This window comes from Hemitrygon akajei, chromosome 15 (genome assembly GCF_048418815.1).
Source record: "Hemitrygon akajei chromosome 15, sHemAka1.3, whole genome shotgun sequence".
NCBI classification, from domain to species: domain Eukaryota; kingdom Metazoa; phylum Chordata; class Chondrichthyes; order Myliobatiformes; family Dasyatidae; genus Hemitrygon; species Hemitrygon akajei.
In genome coordinates, this window is record NC_133138.1 from 10,248,504 (window position 1) to 10,268,128 (window position 19,625).

The window sequence follows — 19,625 nt, forward strand, 5'->3', positions numbered from 1 at the left end:
TACTATACTGTATGCCCTCTCTTTTGCTTTTAAGCTGCCTCTGACTTCCCTTGTCAGTCACAGTTGCTTCGTCCTACTTTAGAATACTTGTCCTTCTTTGGGATAAGTCCCCGAGGAAAGATCAAAGAGTGGGGGAGGGGAAGCAGGGAGGAGATAGGCAGGAGAGGAGAAGAAGGAATGTAAGGGGAAAGCACTACAGGTAGTAGAAGAAGGCAGAATCATGAGAGAGGTGATAAGCAGCTGGAAGAGGAGGCAGAGTGAAAGTGGGATGGGGGAAGGGAGAGGGAGGGAATTACCGGAAATTGGAGAATTCAAATTCACCTCTCCTGCCTATCCCATCCCTGCTTCCCTTCCCCACCCCTTGATCTTTCCTCTGATTGGTTTTTCAGCTGGCACCTTCCACCCTCCCCCCACCTTCTTTATAGGGCCCCCGCCTCCTCCTTCTTCAGTCCTGACGAAGGGTCTCGGCCCGAAACGTTGACTGCTCATTTCAACGGATGCTGCCCCCTGCTGAGTTCATCCAGCTTGTTTGTACGTCTTGATTTGACCATAGCATCTGCAGTGTACTTTGTGTTTGCTCTTATTACATGCCTTTTCTATTTCCCATTGAAATTTATATTCCACATCCTGGCTACAGTTCAGGGGCCTATATAAAACTCCCATCAGGGCCCTTTTACCCTTGCAGTTTCTTAACTGTGCCCACAAGGATTCTACATCTTCTGACCCTATGTCACCTCCTTCTAAGGAGTTGGTTTCACTTTTTAACAAACAGAGCCACACCACCCTTTTTGCCTACCTAACTGTCCTTTTGATACAAGATGTATCCTTGGATATGAAGCTCCCACATCTTAGTGATGCCCACAATGTAATAGCTGCCAATCTCTAAATGTGCTACAAAATCATCTACCTTATACTTCATGCATTCAAATATAAACTCTTCGATCCTGTATTTGTCACCTTTTCTATTTTCCCCTTTGTTACATTTCACCTCATTCAACTGAATGCAATTTTGCCCTGTCATCTCACAATCTCACTACACACTGCATCAAATTTTATACCGACTGACTCATTCTCCGGCCTATCATTCCAGTCGCCATCCACCTGCCAAATTAATTTTAAAGCCTTCCCAAAAGCTTTAGTAAACCAGCCCACAACCCAGAGAAGACTTTTTAGAGCAGCTTGTCATTGAGCCTAATCGGGGATCAGCTATACTGAATTGGGTGTTATGTAATGAACCGGAGGGGATTAAGGAGCTTTAGGTAAAGGAAATGTCAGAGGACTGGAAAATTGCAAATGTCATTCCACTCTTTAAGAAAGAAGGAAGGCAACAGAAAGCAAACTATAGACCAGTTAGCCTGACCTTAGTGATTTGTAAGATGTTGGAGTCAATTGTTAAGAACAAGGTTATGGAGTACTTGGTGACACAGAACAAGATAAGATAAAGTCAGCATTGTTCCCTTAAGAGAAAGTCTTACCTGATGAACCTGTTGGAATTCTTTGAGGAGATTACAAGTAGGATAGATAAGGATGAGGCAGTGAATGATGTATATTTGGACTTCCAGAAGGCCTTTGACAAGGTTCCATACATGAGGTAGCTTAACAAGTTAAGAGCCCATGGAATTACAGGAAAGTTACTGGCATGGTTAGAGAATTGCTGAATGGTAGGAAGCAATGAGTGGGAATAAAAGGATCCTTTTCTGGTTGGCTGCCAGTGACTAGTGGTTTTCCACAGGGATCGGTGCTGGGACCACTTCTTTTTATGTTGTATATCAGTGATTTAGATAACAGAATAGATGGCTTTGTTGCCATGTTTGCAGATGATTTGAAGATTGATAGAGGGGCAGGTAGTGTTGAGGAAACAGGAAGGCTATTAAGATAGATTAGGAGAATGGGCAAGAAAGTGGCAAATGAAATACAATGTTGGAAAATGCATCTTCATGGCACTTTGGTAGAAGAAATAAATATATAGACTATTTTCTAAATGGAGACAAAATCCAAAAATCTGAGATGCAAAGAAATTTGGGAGTCCTTGTGCAAAAGATTCTAAACGTTAACTTGCAGGTAGAGTTGGAGTTGAGGAAGGCAAATGCAATGTTAGCATTCATTTCAAGAGGTCTAGAAAATAAGTGTAGGGTTGTGATGCTGAAACTTAATAAGGTACTAGTGAGACCCCAGCTTGAGTACTGTGAACAGTTTTGGGCTCCTTATCTAAGAAAAGATATGCTAGTATTTGAGAAGGTTCAGAGGAGGTTCACAAGGATGATTCTGGGAATAAAAGGATTATCACATGAAGAACACATGGTAGCTCTGGGCCTGTACTTACTGGAATTTAGAATCATGAGGGGGGGATCACATTGAAACCACTGGAATGTTGAAAGACCTAGACAGAGTAGATGTGGAAAGGCTGTTTCCCATGGTGGGGAAGTCTAGACAAGAGCCTCAGGAAAGAGTGGTGTCCATTTAAACAGAGATGCAGAGAAATTTCTTTAGCCGGAGGGTGTTAAATTTGTGAAATTTGTTACAACGTCATTGGGTGTACTTAAGGCAAAGATTGATAGGTTCTTGATTGGATATGGTATCAACAGAAGGCCAGGGAGTGGGGCTGAGGAGGGAGAAAAGGATCTGCCGTGATTGAATGGCGGAGCAGTCTTGATGGGCCAAATGGCCTAACTCTGCTCCTGTGGTCTCATGATATTGGTCCCCCTGATATTCAGGTGTAAACCGTCCTTTTGTATCTTCCCAAAAGAAATCTCAATGATCCAGAAATCTGAAAGCCTGCCCCCTGCACCACTTCCTAAGCCATTCATTCATCTCTACCATCATCCTATACCAGTCCTGACTAGCATATGGTACCAGGGAGTAACCCAGAGTTTACTACCTTGGAAGTCCTGCTCTTCAGCCTCTTGCCTAACTTCCTGTCCTCATTGTGCAGGACCTGTTCCTCCTTTCTACCTATGCCATTGATGCCAATGTGAAGGAATCACCTTTTCAATGAAAGGAGAGAAAGGAAGAAGGTGAAATTAAGATCAAATCAGTACTGTATAGCACAAACTGGTTACAATCATTTTACTATTATAACAAGTATCAATCTGCACTCTGAAATATTATTAAAATTATACAATAAATTCAAAAGATCCAAAACAATAACATAAATAACCATTAATCAGCCATCTTAATAGGTATTAATTTGTTGTAATAAAGTTTAAAGTCCATGCATATAATCATCAGGAATGACAGCCAGTCATCAAAAATTCAACAGCAGTTTGTGTTATATATTTAATATTTCAGTAATATTTGAGTACCATTGTAAATATATTGTTTGATTAAGCATTCTTGTTCATTTAAATAATTCATTAAAGGTCATATGTAAAAATACTCGAATTGTATATGTTACCACGTGATATGCATACTCCTTGCCTCAAGTAAAAATGAACGTACCCAAGTTATCTCTTATACGGCATTTTGTTATCATGTTTCAGAGTTACAAAGTACAACGATGGTAGTGAGGTGTTTTTAAAACAAACCTGAGATGACTATGTAGTGAGATATTCAAGTAAAAAAAAGCACAGTGGGAAAAGGTCAAGTTTAAAAAAAACAGAGCACAGTTTTCTTCTTTGGAGCAGCAAGTTTTCTTCGCAAAAAGCAAGACGATTGAGATTTTAAAAAGGCAGAAGAATTCACGGGTTCATAAAATTGAGTACTGGGTGATATTAATCATAAAAAAGAGGAGAAATGGCTGGCTGCATCGGAAAGATTGACTTATTTGATTCCACAACTGATAGCTGTATTCTGTATACTGAACAGATTGAGCAATAGTTTAAAGCAAACATAATAGTCATTGGGAAGCAAATGCCAACTTTGCCAAGTGGATTCGATTTAAAGGCATACAGTTTGCTTCAAGGTTTGACTACTCCAACTACTCCAGCTGAAATGTGCTTTGCTGATATCATGAAAGTAACGCAGGAACATTTAGAACCAAAACCAGTGTTGATTGCAAAATGCTTTAGGCTTCATAAGTGGAATGAAAAGAAAGGGGAGTCCATTTCAGCATACATGGCTGAACTGAAGAAGCTGTCTCAGCATTGTCAATTCGGTAATGGGCACAAAGATGCACTGAGGGATCGCTTAGACTATGGAATTTCACGAGCAGTCAAAAACAGCTTCTAACTGAAACACAACTCACAAATTAAATGAGCAGTTGAAAGTGTTGTATCAGTGGAAACAACGGACAGAAACACAGAAATGAAAGTGAGCGTGAACAAATCGCAACATCTAAACAGAAACCAGCCTGGACCAATGAATTGTGTACCATTGTAACAAGGATTTACATACACCAGACCAATGCAAATTTAATGGAAAAACTTGCAAAAAAAAGCAAAATAAATGGACTGCACAGGAAAGGGAAAAAGATAAAAAGTTAAGTTGCAGTTTCAAAAAGAGCGCTAATCTGCATGGTGTTAATGAAAAATCTGATAATGATCAGAGCTCAAAAAAAGTGACATAACGGACTTTTTAACATCGTAAATCAACGAGTTGTTTGTTATGTCTCCCTGCTCACTGGGAAAATGGAGACACCTTTTTCTCCCTTCTTAGGGAGAGAGAGAGAATCTGTGGTATGTTGAATGCCGGGTGTAATGTGAAGTCTTTGGGGTAACTGCAAGCCTGTGTCTTTGCTATTGCTTTGCTCACGCTTGAGTGCTTGGCGATGGTGCTGATGCTTGCCTGTTTTTTGCCGGGGGGGAGGGGGATTGTTGCTCACTGACATTTACCAACGGGGGGGTGGGACTTTGGGGTTCTTACCTTTATCTATCGTTCGTTCTTTGGGACACGTCTCTGTTTTTGTGGATGTTTGCAAAGAAAAAGCATTTCACAATGTATATTGTATACATTTCTCTGACATTAAATTAGACCTTTGAACCTTTGATGTAGAACTGGGTAGCCTTGAGATTTACAATATGAAAACTAATAAGAGACAAACAACACAGTTTACACTAGAAGTGAACAGCAACTTAAGTAAAATACAATTACGAACTGGCTCATCTGTTTAAGCCATTCAACAAAAGGAGCTTTAACAGCATGCTAATATTACTCTTGTGGGAATGATGTTCCTAATATTGAAATACAGCAACCAACAAATCACATTGAGCTTGTTTATGGTAAAAACAAAATGGTCAGCCTTGAGGAAGCATGATTGGCTGAGACAAGTACAACTACAGCTTGATTGGAGATCCATTTACATGCCACATCCCTTGAAAGAGTCAACTGAAAATGAATTAAGAAAGGTTAACTGGATGATGGTACTGAAAGCAATGTTCAAGGATGGTGTTGGAAAACTCAAGCATATCAAGGGTAAAATCGTGTTAAATGAAAATGCAGCACCCAAGTTTTACGAAGCCCATCTTGTTTCTTGTGCCATCTGTGATAAAGCAGCCAGTGAGCTAGATTGCATGGAGGCTGAAGGAATTCTTTCCAATGTTAAATGAATGGAGCCCATGGGCACTACTAGTGGTCCTAGTAGCCATGAAGAATGGGTCAGACAGGGTCTGTGGTGATTTTAAGATTTTTATCAAACCAGTACTGAAAATAGCTCACTATCTTTGCAAACTTTTCTTGAGGAAAACACTTCAGCTGAGGCCTACCTACAGATGGAAATGGAAGAAAAGTCTGAAGTATTTCTCTCCATAAACACTCACAAAGGGCTTTACCACTATAAAAAGGCTTATATGTGGAGTAGCATCTGCACCTGCACTCTGGCATTCTAGCAGAAAGCTAGGGACCAGGTGCTGCACGGCTGCCCAGGTATTCAATGTTACCTAGATGACCTCATTGTGACTGATAAGGATTGCACGGAACATCTCCAAACTCTTAAGACAGTTAAAAAAAAATTAGAAGATTATGGGCTCAGAGTATGATACAACAATGTGAATTTTTAAAATCAATTATCACTTACTGTGCTCACACTACCAGCACCATCAAGGATTTCACAAGTGTGCTAAGAAAGTTCAAGCAGTGGTGGATGCCCCAAGGCCAAAGGGTGTGTCACAGTTGTGGTCCAGTTTAAGATTTGTCAATTACTATAACAGCTTCCTTCCAAACCTGCTACTGTGCTTGATCCCTTGAACTCATTACTACAGATTAGGAAGAAATGGCAATGGACAAAGGAGTGTGAGGTGGCGTCCAAAAGGTAAAATAAATGGTAACATCAAGCACTGCACTCACACATTACGATACATATCATCCAATGAAGCTTGCCATACACTGTTCAAGATGCCAACACATCCAGAAGAAAGCTGTCCGGCATTGCCAGAACCACGTCCTGCAGCCCCAGTGTCAATCACCATGAACCTAAAATTGCTTCGCAGCAACAAGTCTCACCTGCTGAGCAGCGTGATTCCCTTTATCAGTAAAGATGTTTTCCGACAAGAGCAAGAAAACCTCCACAGCAATTCAATCTTTAGGCCTGAAAGGCACAATTTAAAACTTGCTATGTTGTGGATGTCTGTATCGTAGTTGTATTACATAGTTTACTGTGTATAGTTGAGATGCATTCTATATTGAGTTGGAGTTTATAACGAAGCACAGAGGGGTGTTGTGTATTTAATATTTCAGTAATATTTGAGTAATATTGTAAATGTGTTGTTTGATTAAGCATTCTTGTTCATTGAAATAATTAATTTTGGGTTATATGTAAAAATACATGAATTGCATATGTCATGATGCTACCACTTAATATGCACATGCCTCGTTTAAAGTAAAAACGAGCATACATGAACTATCTTCTGGGCTCCCTTCTTTTTATTGCAATTAGTTTTTGTATTATGGAGTTACAAAACGTAACAGTTTGTAATCAGATCTTCTTCAGAACCATTGTTATTTTGCTTCTAATTGTTCATTAAAGAAAATGTATTAATTTCACTGATATCCCCTGCCAGCCTAACACAAGCTTGGACAGTTGTGAAGTGAGGAAATTGTGGGTGAAAGTCCTCTCCCCAGGAACTCAACCACATTTTAAATCTGCATGAAATGTTGATATCAAATCTCTCATGATCCTAATTTCGTGTTAGTGTTTGTTACTTGTTCGAATTCAAATTTTATTTGAATCTGGAACAGAAGAATAGAAAGAAACATATCTTATTTACCAGAAAAAGTATGCTCTTTCTAAGAGACAATCAAGAATGTATGAGGGGAGATGAAAGCAAATCAGTACAGCACAGAAACAGGCCATTCTGCCCACAATGCCTATGCCAACCACACTCAATGATTCAGGAACAGCTTCTTCTCCTCTGCTATCGATTTCTGAATGGACTTTGAACCTATGAACGCTACCTCACTACTTCTTTTAATTGTTACGTTTGTACTACTTATTGAATTTAACTATTTATATATATATATATATATTTACTGTTACAGTTTTTTTCCTCTATTATTATGTATTGCAATGCACTGCTACCACAAAGCAACATTTTCCATGGTATATACTGATGATATTAAACCTGATTCTGAATTTAAAATTCACTTCTGCCTGCATCTATCTATATCCCTCAATTTCTAGCATTTTCACTTGCCTAATTGCTTCTTAGATGTTGTTCTCTTATCTGCTTCCAGCACTATCCCTGGCAGCATATTCCACTTCTACTGGTCTCTGTGTAAAATAAAACTTGTCACATAAGTGTCCTTTAAACTTCACCCCCTCCCACTTCATATTAAAGCAATGCTCTCTGTTATTTGACATTTCCACTCTGAGAAAAAGCATCCCTACACAAGATCCTTTTTCACTCTACAAACTTCTCATAATTTTACATACCTCCATCAGGTCACCTGTCCACCTCCAACACTCCAGGGAAAACAGTCCAAGTTTGGCCAGCCTTATCGCTAATACTCTTTAATCCAAGTCACTCAAATGCCCAGCCTTTCAGCCCTAGTGCTTGATTTTAATGGTTATGTTGATAAGAAAAGAATTACAATTTTCTTTCTCTGCCAATGGCAATGTCCACAGATACACATGGGAAACTCAATAGCCAGCTGAATAAAAGAGCAGCTCAAACCTCAGCAAAGAAGTAAATTTTGTTTTAGTTTACGATAAAATAAAAAGGATTGTTCATAAAATACGTAATAAGTACCAATTCACGAGTAAGATATTATTTGTGAAAAAACAATCTATTTCATAATGTCTTTATCTTCTATCGGTGACAAAATAAGCTGGATATTATTTAATTCGCAGAGGTGCATTTTGAATATGCTAGTTATACTGTAAGGAGAAATCTGAGCTAATAAAAAGGTACTGGAAAATTTTAGCACAGCAGATATTACTCAAAAATGTCTTCTGTTCAGATTTACACATAGCAGTTTCCAACAGGATAGAAAACTCCAGACATTTATCCTTAAAAGCTTGAGATCAAATGGTTAACTGCTAGATCCTATCTGGTATAATGGACTGATGAATCAGATATTAGCCTACTAAAACAGAGAGGAACTATTTGTTCTCTACTCGTCAAGCAACTGTTTTTATTAGACTTCTTTATATGTTCTGTTGACTGGGTCAAAGATCCTGGCCAAAAGCCCTACATGTCTGAATCCTGTTTAAAGATTCATTTCAAGAATCAGTTAACTAATTCTAGATAAACTTTTTAAATTACAGATGTACTTCAATCATTTATGTTATATCAAATCATTGCTTAAATGAGCATCTGACATAAATCAGCATTTACGGCAATTTTTTGTTTGTTTTACCAATGTTACAGATGAACTGCTGGATCTATTTTCAGTAGATGTTGTTAAATTGTTAAATAAACAATGCTGACAAATGAACTATTTGAACTTACATGATTAAAAAATTGGCAGCTGTCAAATTGCCATCACAGAATGAGGCCTTCCACTGGGCATGATTGACCACGGGTGTCGGGTCCTACCTGTATCCGCAAGCCAGTACACCAGCCAGGGCATTATGATATGGAGAGCAAGCTGTTGCCCATGCAGCTGACTCCACCCCCCCCCCCCCACGCAGCTGATGAATCCAAAGGATATATTTTGGCATCAGTGGCATTGCAGGAGTCACACTCAGCGTAAGGCTGCCTTAGAGACGCCAGCTCAGGACTTTTCCTTGCTGTTTAATCTGGAAGCCTTTCCGATGTTGGGGATAGCTGCAAAGCAGTGGAGGTTTGAGATCAGTTTTCTTCACCTATCACAGAATAATCTACATGCAAATACATATATACATACAATTTGAATGTTATATATAATTGCATGTGTTAATAAATAACACTATCCATTAACAGAACTTGTTGCATTTGTAAATCCCAAATCAGTAAGTTGTATATTGCGATGACATATATACCTGTATACATAATTAAATTATTGTTTAAATAGTGTTCCATATAATAGATTATATATTTAATGAAGTCATTATTCATAATAATAACAGTCCATACATTATCCAAATAAAACATTATACCATTCTTAGAAAGCACTATGATTTGTGTATAGACCATTAATTTTTGAGACTGATTAACCTCAATAATTAATCTTTTTCTTTCTGGCATAGCAAAATTATAAATCCTAAAACTATTATTAAGCCAAATAATAATCAGAGAAATGAATTTCAAATAATGCATTATGGCATTTAGCCACTTATCACAATCGATACAAGGAGAATGTCATTTTAGTTACTTGTGGCTTATATCGATCCACCCAAGCAAGTCACTCTGACATGAGGAGGGGCCGAGGTTGCAACTGCATATCTGATTGGGTTTATATACAAACTTAAGCATATTTTTGATACAAGAATAAAGACTCTTGTTTGCAACTAATACCATTATTCTGACCAAATATCAGGGGGAAAATACAAATTAGAAAGTCTTCTTGTGCAATGAACAATCAGTCAACGTAGAAGTAACGTTTACAGTTTAAGATTCCCAGTGTAAAGCTGCCTGTGACAGTGACATAGCCGAAATGTTGTAGCAGACCTGGGTTTGCAGTGCTTAGAAAATTCCATCCCTCACCACGATGGAAGCATGTAGTTACGACTGATCTCTGCACAATACTACGAACATTAAACTGTTCCCACAACCTATGGACTCACTTTCAAGAACTTTTCACCTCGTGTTCTCGATATTTATTGCTTAGCTATTTTTTTTTATTATTATTATTATTATTATTCTTTCTTTTGTTGTTTCTTTGTATTTATTATGAATGCCTGCAGGAAAATGAATTTCAAGGTTGTATATGGTGACATACATGTACTTTGATAACAAACTTTGAATACATGCCATCATTACAGAGAGCTGAGTTGAGAGCCCCAACTCATAACACTACACCCTGAATATGCTATTTAAAAGAATAACCTATAAGTATATACTATACAGCAGCCCTGCCATATAAAGCATGCATAGATCTGAAAATTCTAGATGTCAAAACTGTATAAGATTTAACTTTCCATTGTAAAACAATCATCCCTCAAGCCTGTCATTGAGGTACTGTGAGAAAATTAATGTTATACTTTGAGAACGCACTGATGGAAAATGACCAATTGCATTATTTCACAAATTTGTTGTCTTATTGTTTTGATGCTTTTCTTGATGCCAAGAGTCGCTGTAGAAAATTGTTAAATTGACAAACACATCTGTGCAATTTCCTTTTTCTTTGAAGGCTGCAATTCCATTGCCTTCAGCTTTGCTTTTCCTTTTTTATTTCCCCTATTATTTTTGAAATTGTTTCTGAGCTTTAAAAATAAATAATTTTAATACTGTATTTTAATATCTTTTCAGCATGTGTGCAAAAGAAACATTTTTCTGTTTTGTTTTCAAGGGCTAAGTGTTGGAAACATGTTTTATGTTTTCTCTGATGAGGGGATCACAGTACTTCAGCCTACAGGATGTGAGATTCAAAGACAGATCAAAGCCAGTGACAAGATCATTGTAAGCTTTGTAAGTTCAAGATATTTCAGTAGATTTTTAAACATCCTGATTTTTGAACTTTTATTTCTATTTTTTGTACTGCTTAAATTTTCTCTTGTGACCAATCTTTGAAGGCCTATTTTTATAAAAGAAAACTTTGTAGCAAGCTCCAGTGTACTACAATATGATCATACCCTTGCGAGCACACTGCGTAGCACTGCACATTGCCCATTCTGCTTAAATGATACTTGATCTGAAATATTAATTGGGCTTCTCCCTAGTCATTCTCCAATATTGTAAGGCAGGTGGAACCATGATCCTTTGGTAACCATTTCCTACTCTACAAAACATCTGAAAATTAATCATACACATTCCTGGGGCATATGTTGTAAGGTACATATTTCAATCACAAATCCTTCCCATACTGAAATATTGTAACTATTAATTATGCACAGATTAGTGGTTAGATACATTTAATAGGACCAAATGTTGGTATGGGATACAAACAATTAATGTTTGAGCATTTAATTAATGCCTTCTGAAGCTTGAGATATGTTAATGTTACAAAACATGGCCCTAGAAAATGAATTTCCACGCAGATCTTCAGATAGTGCATGGTAGGATATGCATGAAAGTCTTTCCTCACCCCTTCAATAATCAATAAAATTATTTCAGTAATACAATTGTTAAATAAAGCAATCACTTTGCCATGTTGCTGCACATCTTAACTAAGAATGTATTAAAATATACAAACATGACAGAAGCAAATAGTTAAGAACACAGTGGTTTTGGTACAATGATCTAGAATATTATTCCTTAACTGCTGAAGCCAAGTACAATCCCCAATCTCTTGGGATACAAGTTTTTATTCCCTGACTTCTCCAAATATTCTAATCTGAATGAAGTTCAGAAGCTTTGTTCCAGCTTGAAGTTTCATGTTTCTAAAAGGCAATCAAAATTATCTAATGAACCAGGCTGGGAAGCTTTCAACAATCTAGAAGTTTCCTTTATGGTTCCAATAAATATTCAAATTTAAAAGTGTCTGCCCCATACCACATTCAAAGGCTGGCTCAGCCTAAAATGCCTTAATGAATATATTAAGCATGTCATTCTCATTCAGAAACTTGATTCAGTAGTCTGCAAAACTAACAACGAAGTATACATCTCTTCAGAAATTAAACACAACAGGCTCAATTTGAATATTTACTTCAGACTTTTTAAATAGATAAAGTCCTTAATAATAAATTCTCCTCCTTTACAGGAAGAAATCTGTCCCTCTGAAGAAGGGCAAACCCATTCACATTGTGTTTGGGCCTCTGCTGTCAATATCAGGGACAAGTACATCTATGTTTCCCAACCCATGCAGAACCGAATACTGATCATTGACATTTCATCTCAGAAAGTATTACAGGTAACCTTAATTAATATATTAAATAATGATTGCATCTCATAAGGGATCAAATCTTCTTTATTAGCTGAAATGGAATAGGTGTTAAGTCTTGCTAAAATTGATAGAAAGAAAATTTCTAATGACCATTGATCACACATTGACAACTAAATTTGTGCATCTGCTTCTGTTCCCTTTAGATCCAATCTTTCTAGTAGATACCATTTGAAATATATATCACAATCTGACATTTGCAAGTCACAAGAAAGAATGCAGCAAGAAATCAAAATATCACATTTGTCTGGGAGTAAAAAAAAGAGATGAAATTTATTGTGACGTTGCACATATTTTGGAGACTCACAGGGGTGTCAGAGCCCATAATTATTATGCATCCTGCAAGAAAGTTGTAATACAAGTTGAATTAAGTCTTTCAAATATGCCAGTTGGAAGTTTGCAGGGCAACAGATGATTTGATCCCTTCGCTAACATTTTGAAGCACGCTACTGTTGGTTAACATGGCAGAACATATCTTTTGCATCTGCATGTCTGTATCCACCCACCATCAGTGCTACTTAAAAGGGACCATGATTTACTTTAAAGTTAAATGCAGATGTCTTCTGCCTGCGGTCTGACAGTGCAAGTGCTTGGTGATTCTACACTGTCACAAATGTTGAAAGAGTTTTACAGACTTCAAGCTTGTACATAAACTGCCAGACATGTTTTGTTGTGATCATTCCCTTGTATCATGAGATAGCCTAGAGTTTTGCATAGGTATATCCCCTCTCCACCTGCTAGTCTATGACTCTCCCACCGTTTACATAATGAGAATGATGCCTAAAGAAGATACCATCATTGCTGCAACTGTCAGCTTATGCTCAGCATGCAAGCTTGCATTTATGCCCCTCACTGAATGCGACTCCCATGCTTTCTTCAGCACTATTTCCATATATTCGTATATACCCTATCAATTGCATGTTCTTTTTTATTAAAATGATCACTGTAATGTAAGAAAGGGACGTACTCTGTTTTCACTGCTGCCATCAAGAATCACGTACAGGAGCCTCAAGACCCGTACCACCAGGTTCAGGAACAGTTATTATCACTCAACCTTGAACCAGAGGGGATAACTTTACTTGCCCCATCATTGAACTGTTCCCATAACCTATGGACTCATTTTCAAGGACTCTTCATCTCACGTTCTCAATATTTATAGCTTACTTATTTTTTTTTCTCTCTCTCTCTCTCCCTCTTTCTCTCTTTTGTATTTGCATAGTTTGTTGTCTCTCGCACGCTGGTTGTTTTTACCATCCTATTGAGTGCTGTCTTTCATTCATTCTATTAAGTTTCTTGGATTTACTGTGTATGCCCACAAGAAAACAAATGTCAGGATGGTATATGGTGACATATATTTAATGTGTTAATATATTTACTTTCAACTTTGACAAATGAATGCATTTGTAAACCCACATAGAAATTGATCCCTCAATGCCGACTCTAGGAACATTTCAAAATTTACAGCCAACACAGTGAAATAACTCATGGATACTTCAATAGTCTCTGACTGAATACTGAATTTATAGCTTTCATAACTTTCCCTGGTTGCTTGGTTATAGTGGCTGGCCAATATTTTGGTAACCTCATTTAAACATTGTCAATTGACCTGGAAGACCCTAATAAATTAGCAAGTGTGAGTATCCAATCTTGTTTCCACTAAAATAATTCCTGATCACGTGGCTTTAGATTGTTCAGGTATTCAAACAAGTATAGATACATCTACATTATTACTATTGGGGAAAATACAAATATATTCTAAATGTCTCTCAATCTTTGTTATATGTAACTAATCTTACAATATATCCAACCTGAGTAAAATTGTCCCTTCTCCCCAGACTCTATCTGCACTCATAGTTCCCCACACTAGTTTATATTTATTTAATTCAACATGCCTTCTGCTAGCCTGAACCATTGCCGCATTGCAAGATCATCAACAACATGTTGCCTGGTTCTCTCTGTTCGGCAATACTTTGGAAGTGTTTGACAAACGAACCATTGTTAATTCCAATGGCTTTTCCAGACTGACTTTGGAAGCTTCTGCAAACAATACTAGAAACAAGACAGCAATTAATTTAATGTTCTTAAACTGAAGGTACATTACAGCAATAATTATCTTATTGCAACCCACAACACATATGCTAAATTTGAATCACTTGTAATCACTTTGCAAAAACTTAACAATATGGGCCTATGGTTGTAAATACTCTGCAAAGGTATTTCTACTTTGGGTTTCTCTACTTTAAAGCATGATTTTGAAAATATTTTTCTCATTTATTTGTTTACACGATGTGTTCTTTGTTGGCAATGTTTCCATTATCATCCATCTCTAACTGCCGCAGAACTAAGGCATTCAAGAATCAAGTACATTAGTGGTCTAGAGCTACATATAACAGGTAAAGGTGGAAAATCTTCTTGTCTGAAGGATATCAGCAAACTAGATGGAATTTTATAACAAGATCCTACCTTCATTGTCACTTTATTGTGATGAGCTTTATATATTTTTTTTTAATCCTGGTTTAATTTCTTGAATTTAAATTCGCCAGTTGTCATAGTGGAATTCAAGCATGCATTTCCAGATTATTAGACCAGATTCTGTGGGTTAGCCCATTAGTTTAAATATATTCTATTTTCCCTGTAAATCATTCCAACTATATAACTTGAAATCAGATAATCTAATGTCTCCATTTCAAGATTTTCTTTAAATCATGTCAAGATTTTGAAAAGTTTGGTACCACCCATGATGTAGACTAGAACTTTAGTTTCACAAACACGAGAAAGTCTGCAGACGCTGGAAATCCAAAGCAACACATACAAAATGCTGTAGGAACTCAGCAGGTCAGGCAGCATATATGGAAAAGAGTAAACCGTCGATATTTCTGGCCAAGACTCTTCTTCGGGACTGAGGAGGAAGTGGTGAGATGCCTGAATAAAAATATGGGGTGGGAGGTGAAAGAAGCTAAGTAGAAGGCGATAGGTGAAGCCAAGTGGGCGGGAAAGGTCAAGGGCTGGAGAAGAAGAATCTGATTGGAAAGGAGAGTGGACCATAAGAGAAAGGGAAGGAGGAGTGAACCCAGGAGGAAGTAATAGACAGGTAGGAAGTGAAAGGTCAGAATGGGAAATAGAGGAACTTTAGTTTATCTTGTTGCTTTTTGCATTCTGACACTATTGTAGATATTACCAGTTTCAAAATGGTAATTTTGAAATGGTAATGACTATCAAGGTGTTTATTTATGTGGGGAGTAGCTATTTATCGATAACCTCTCATAATTTCTTCACAGGCAGTGTCAACAGATCCTGTTCCAGTGAAATTACAGTATGATAAATCACATGACCAAGTCTGGGTCCTCAGCTGGGGAGATGTGAATAAAAGCAATCCTACTCTACAGGTATGTGAAAGCTTCCTTTTGTGAGGAATATCCAAAGCTTGTGTCATCAATTTTAAGTTAATAATTTAAAATAGGAAAAGACCATTTAAAGGTAGGTAAGCCTCTAATTCTTCCTAGTCAATATAAAATAACTCCTTGACAAAGCATTTCTCTCTCTCTGGTAATTTTGCGTAACCTACTTTATATTTTCTTATGATACACAGGGAGGCAATTTAGACCACTGAGTCAATGCCATTTCACAGAATAATCCCAACAGTCATAGGCACCAATTATCTGCCCTTGTGACCTATTTTTGTATGTTTACTGACATCCCACTCATTCTTTTGTAAACTGCTTACGCTAAGGATAATTTACAAGACACTATTAACCTAACTCCCAGCACAGCTTTTGATATGGGAGGGAGCTGAAGCCCTCAGGAGAACCACTCAGGTGTGGTCACAGGAAGCTAGACTGCATGCATTCGTGCGTCACTGCATATGTTCATTTGCAGACTGCTGACAATTGTTTGTTCTTGTCAACAACACCATCAGTTTACTGGGCCGGTCTTTCAGGGACTAGGGCTATATATACTTTTATGCATCTATATGTTTACTGCATCTTATATGTGCCTTGTGCTGTGTGTGACTGTTGGTACTGTGTTTTGCACCTTGGCTCCAGAGGAACACTGTTTCTTTTGGCTGTACTCGTGGGTATTTATGTATGGTTGAATGATAATTAAACTTGAGATTTAATTAGAACTTGAAAATGTGCAAATTCTACACAGAAATTGGGTTGGAAAAAAAAAAGTTATGGGATGAATGGTCTAATCCTGCTCCTATACCTTTTGGACACCAGCTATCAGAATCGAGTCCAAATCACCATAGTTGAGAGACATTACCATTAATTTCCAAAACAAGTAGTGCTGGAAATACTGAGCAGGACAGGCTGAAAGTCTTCCCACAGATTTCTAGCACTTCATTTTTTTGAGATTTTCCAAATCTGCAGTTTTGTTTTGATTGTCATTAATTACTTAATTATTTCTTGATTATCAAAATCTGGGACCAAGCAGCAAATGTGTGACCAAGAATACTTATAATGTAAGAATCTGACAGCATTAGACCTCCTACTTCTATACAATATTTTAGTTCCCATGCTGTACACCTCCAGGACTTGCCCTTGTAATTCCCAATTCCAGACTTCCAAATCCAGGTCACCCCTTTTCTTACACAAACATCCAGGTATTGTCCTCCATCTGGAACACTTTCCATTATCCTGCGCTACTCCTTGGTCTGCAGGTGAAATCCATTCCCTATAATTTCATTACAGCATGCAGTGCTATTGCTTTATGACAATGGCTAACAGGCAGATGGCTGAATCTCTGTGTGCCCAAAATACGCAGCTAGCTGTTGGTCTTTAATTGTGAGCTGTCTGCTCATGCATAGCTGTGAACTGTTTGGAGATGGCCTGTTGAGAACTAATAGCTGTTTGATAGAGAACTAATAGCTGTTCGTTGGTGCCTGGCTGAAGAATGGTTTCTGACAGTTGCTGGCTGCAGTTTGGAAAGTTACTTACTGGCAGTTGGATTACCTCTCGAGGGTGGCCGTTGGTTTTAGAGGGCACATTCTAGTGACTGAGTGTTGATGCTGGGGTTGACTATGGTTTGATCGGCTGGTGGTGATGGAGGCTGAGCAGTTCCTCACAGCTGGTGGCTGCGCACAGACAGATGACAGACAGCTAATTACTATTAACTGGTTTCTTTTCTCTGTTAGTAACTGGCTAGCTTCCAACAGAACGATTGTGAGCATTCGTCTTGCCAAGTCTTTTTATACATGGCTCAAGGCTGAATGTTTTCAATGTGTGGAATAGTTTTCATATACTGGACTAAGGATATTTTATAAATCTAAATATGTTCCTATACACTAGAGGATACATTAAATATATAGTAAAAAAAAGTTATAACCTGCAGCTCCAGCTCATATATTTCTACTTTCTTTTCTCCATCAACAGAACAAGAAGTTCAGATTTTCTAGGTCACACTCTTTGTCACACTCAAAAAGTTCATGCTGACATTTTTCAATGAGGAGAGATTAAACAGATTGGGTCTATACTATACCTTTTAGGAGGCTGAGAGACAAACGTCTTGAAAAGCACAGAATTCTGAAGGGGTTTGGTTGAAGAAAAGGTGATGTTTACTAGTCAGTATCTTAAATCGAGGGCTCACTATTCAGGACTTACACAGTGAGCTATAGGGCTCTGATGCACCATCAATAACTCTCGGAGACGGGAGGCGAATGGTAGGCTTTTATTAGCTGCAAGAGACCATGATTTGCAGCAAGAGACCACCACACAACATCCTGGAGACTGAGGGAGGAGCAGTGCCTCCAATCGCCTTTATACAGGGGTCTGTGGGAGGAGCCACAGGAGCAGTCAGCAGAGGGGCGTGTCCAGAAAGGTATATGTAGTTCACCACAGGCTCTGAGGAGTGCAGTAGAACAGAGGGATCTGGGAATACAGATCCATAATTCCTAGAAAGCAATGTCACATAAAGAAAGCTTTCGGCATGTTGGCCTTTATAAATCAGAGTACTGAGTCTGGAGTTGAGATGTTATGTTGAAGTGATACAGCATAAAATGCTGGTGAGGCCTACTTTGGAGTATTGTGGTCACCTAGCTACAGGAAAGATGTCAATAAGATTGAAAGAGTGCATGGAATATTTACAAGGATGTTGCCAGGATTTGAAGAGCTGAGTTATAGGGAAGGTTGAATAGATTAGAACTTTATTTCCTGAGGAGATATTTAGTAAAGATATACAAAATTATGCAGGGTATAGATAGGATAAATGCAAGCAGACATTTTCCAGAGAGGTTGTGAGAGACTGGAACTACAGGTCATGGGATAAGGGTAAAAGATGAAATACTTAAGGGGAAAATGAGGGGAAATTTCTTCACTCAGAGGGTTGTAAGAGTGTGGAATGAACTGCCAGTGCAAATGAAGCATGCAAGCTTGATTTCAACATTTAAGAGAAGTTTAGATAAGTACATGGCTGATAGAGGTATTGAGGCAGGTCTATAGGACTAAGCAAATTAATCATTCGACACAGATTATATGGGCTGAAAGGCCTGTTTCTGCACTGTAGTGTTTTATGACTATTTCAAATTAGGGGCCCAGCTATGCAGGACAAAGTTCAGCAGAAATTTCTTCATCGAGAGACCAATGAACCTTTGGAGTTCTCTTCTTAGGAGAGCTGTGGTGATTTTTAGTAATTGAGTGATGAAAGTACTTGAGCAAGTATGGGAACATTGCATTGAAGTAATAAATAACCCATGATCTGAACGAACAGTAGAACAGGCATGAGATGCTGAGTGGCCCAATCCTCTTTCTTAATTCTTCTGTCCTATCTAAAAATAAATACAATAGTCTTTTTGAATTGAAAATGAAATTGATCGAAGTATTTATTTATTCTACCAGCTTTCTCTTAATGTTGCCATATTGCGGACAGTCTGTGAGCTGGAAAATGGATGCTGATGATGCCAAACCCATCTCCTAGTAGTATAATCAGTTACACAAAATGTAAGATCAAAGGAGTCACAAGAAAGTGCAGATGCTGGAATCTGGAGCAACAAACAATCACTACAGCAAGTCAGTTGGTCAAGGTGCTAAATAGCAACTTGACCTCAAGGAGAAGCAGCAAAACTAAACCATAAACCTTCACTAGCAAACACGAGGAAATCTGCAGATGCTGGAAATTCAAGCAACACACACAAAATGCTGGTGGAGCACAGCAGGCCAGGCAGCATCTATAGGGAGAAGCGCTATTGCTGTTTCGGGCCAAGACCCTTCGTCAGGACAAGGGTCAAAGGGTCTCGACCCGAAATGTCAATAGTGCTTCTTCCTATAGATGCTGCCTGGCCTATTGCATTCCACCAG

The 19,625-nt window shown here is 38.1% G+C and overlaps 1 protein-coding gene across 5 annotated transcripts in view; it reads left to right on the forward strand.

Moving 5' to 3' along the window:
• The window catches only part of LOC140739159 (follistatin-related protein 5-like), a 672,573-nt gene that overhangs the window by 635,641 nt on the left and 17,307 nt on the right, over nucleotides 1-19,625 (forward strand). For all 5 annotated transcript variants that reach the window (XM_073067157.1, XM_073067160.1, XM_073067156.1 and 2 more), the window contains 3 exons: nucleotides 10,804-10,922; nucleotides 12,154-12,303; nucleotides 15,612-15,719. In XM_073067157.1, the coding sequence (XP_072923258.1) occupies nucleotides 10,804-10,922; nucleotides 12,154-12,303; nucleotides 15,612-15,719 (377 nt within the window). The remainder of the gene's footprint in view (nucleotides 1-10,803; nucleotides 10,923-12,153; nucleotides 12,304-15,611; nucleotides 15,720-19,625) is intronic.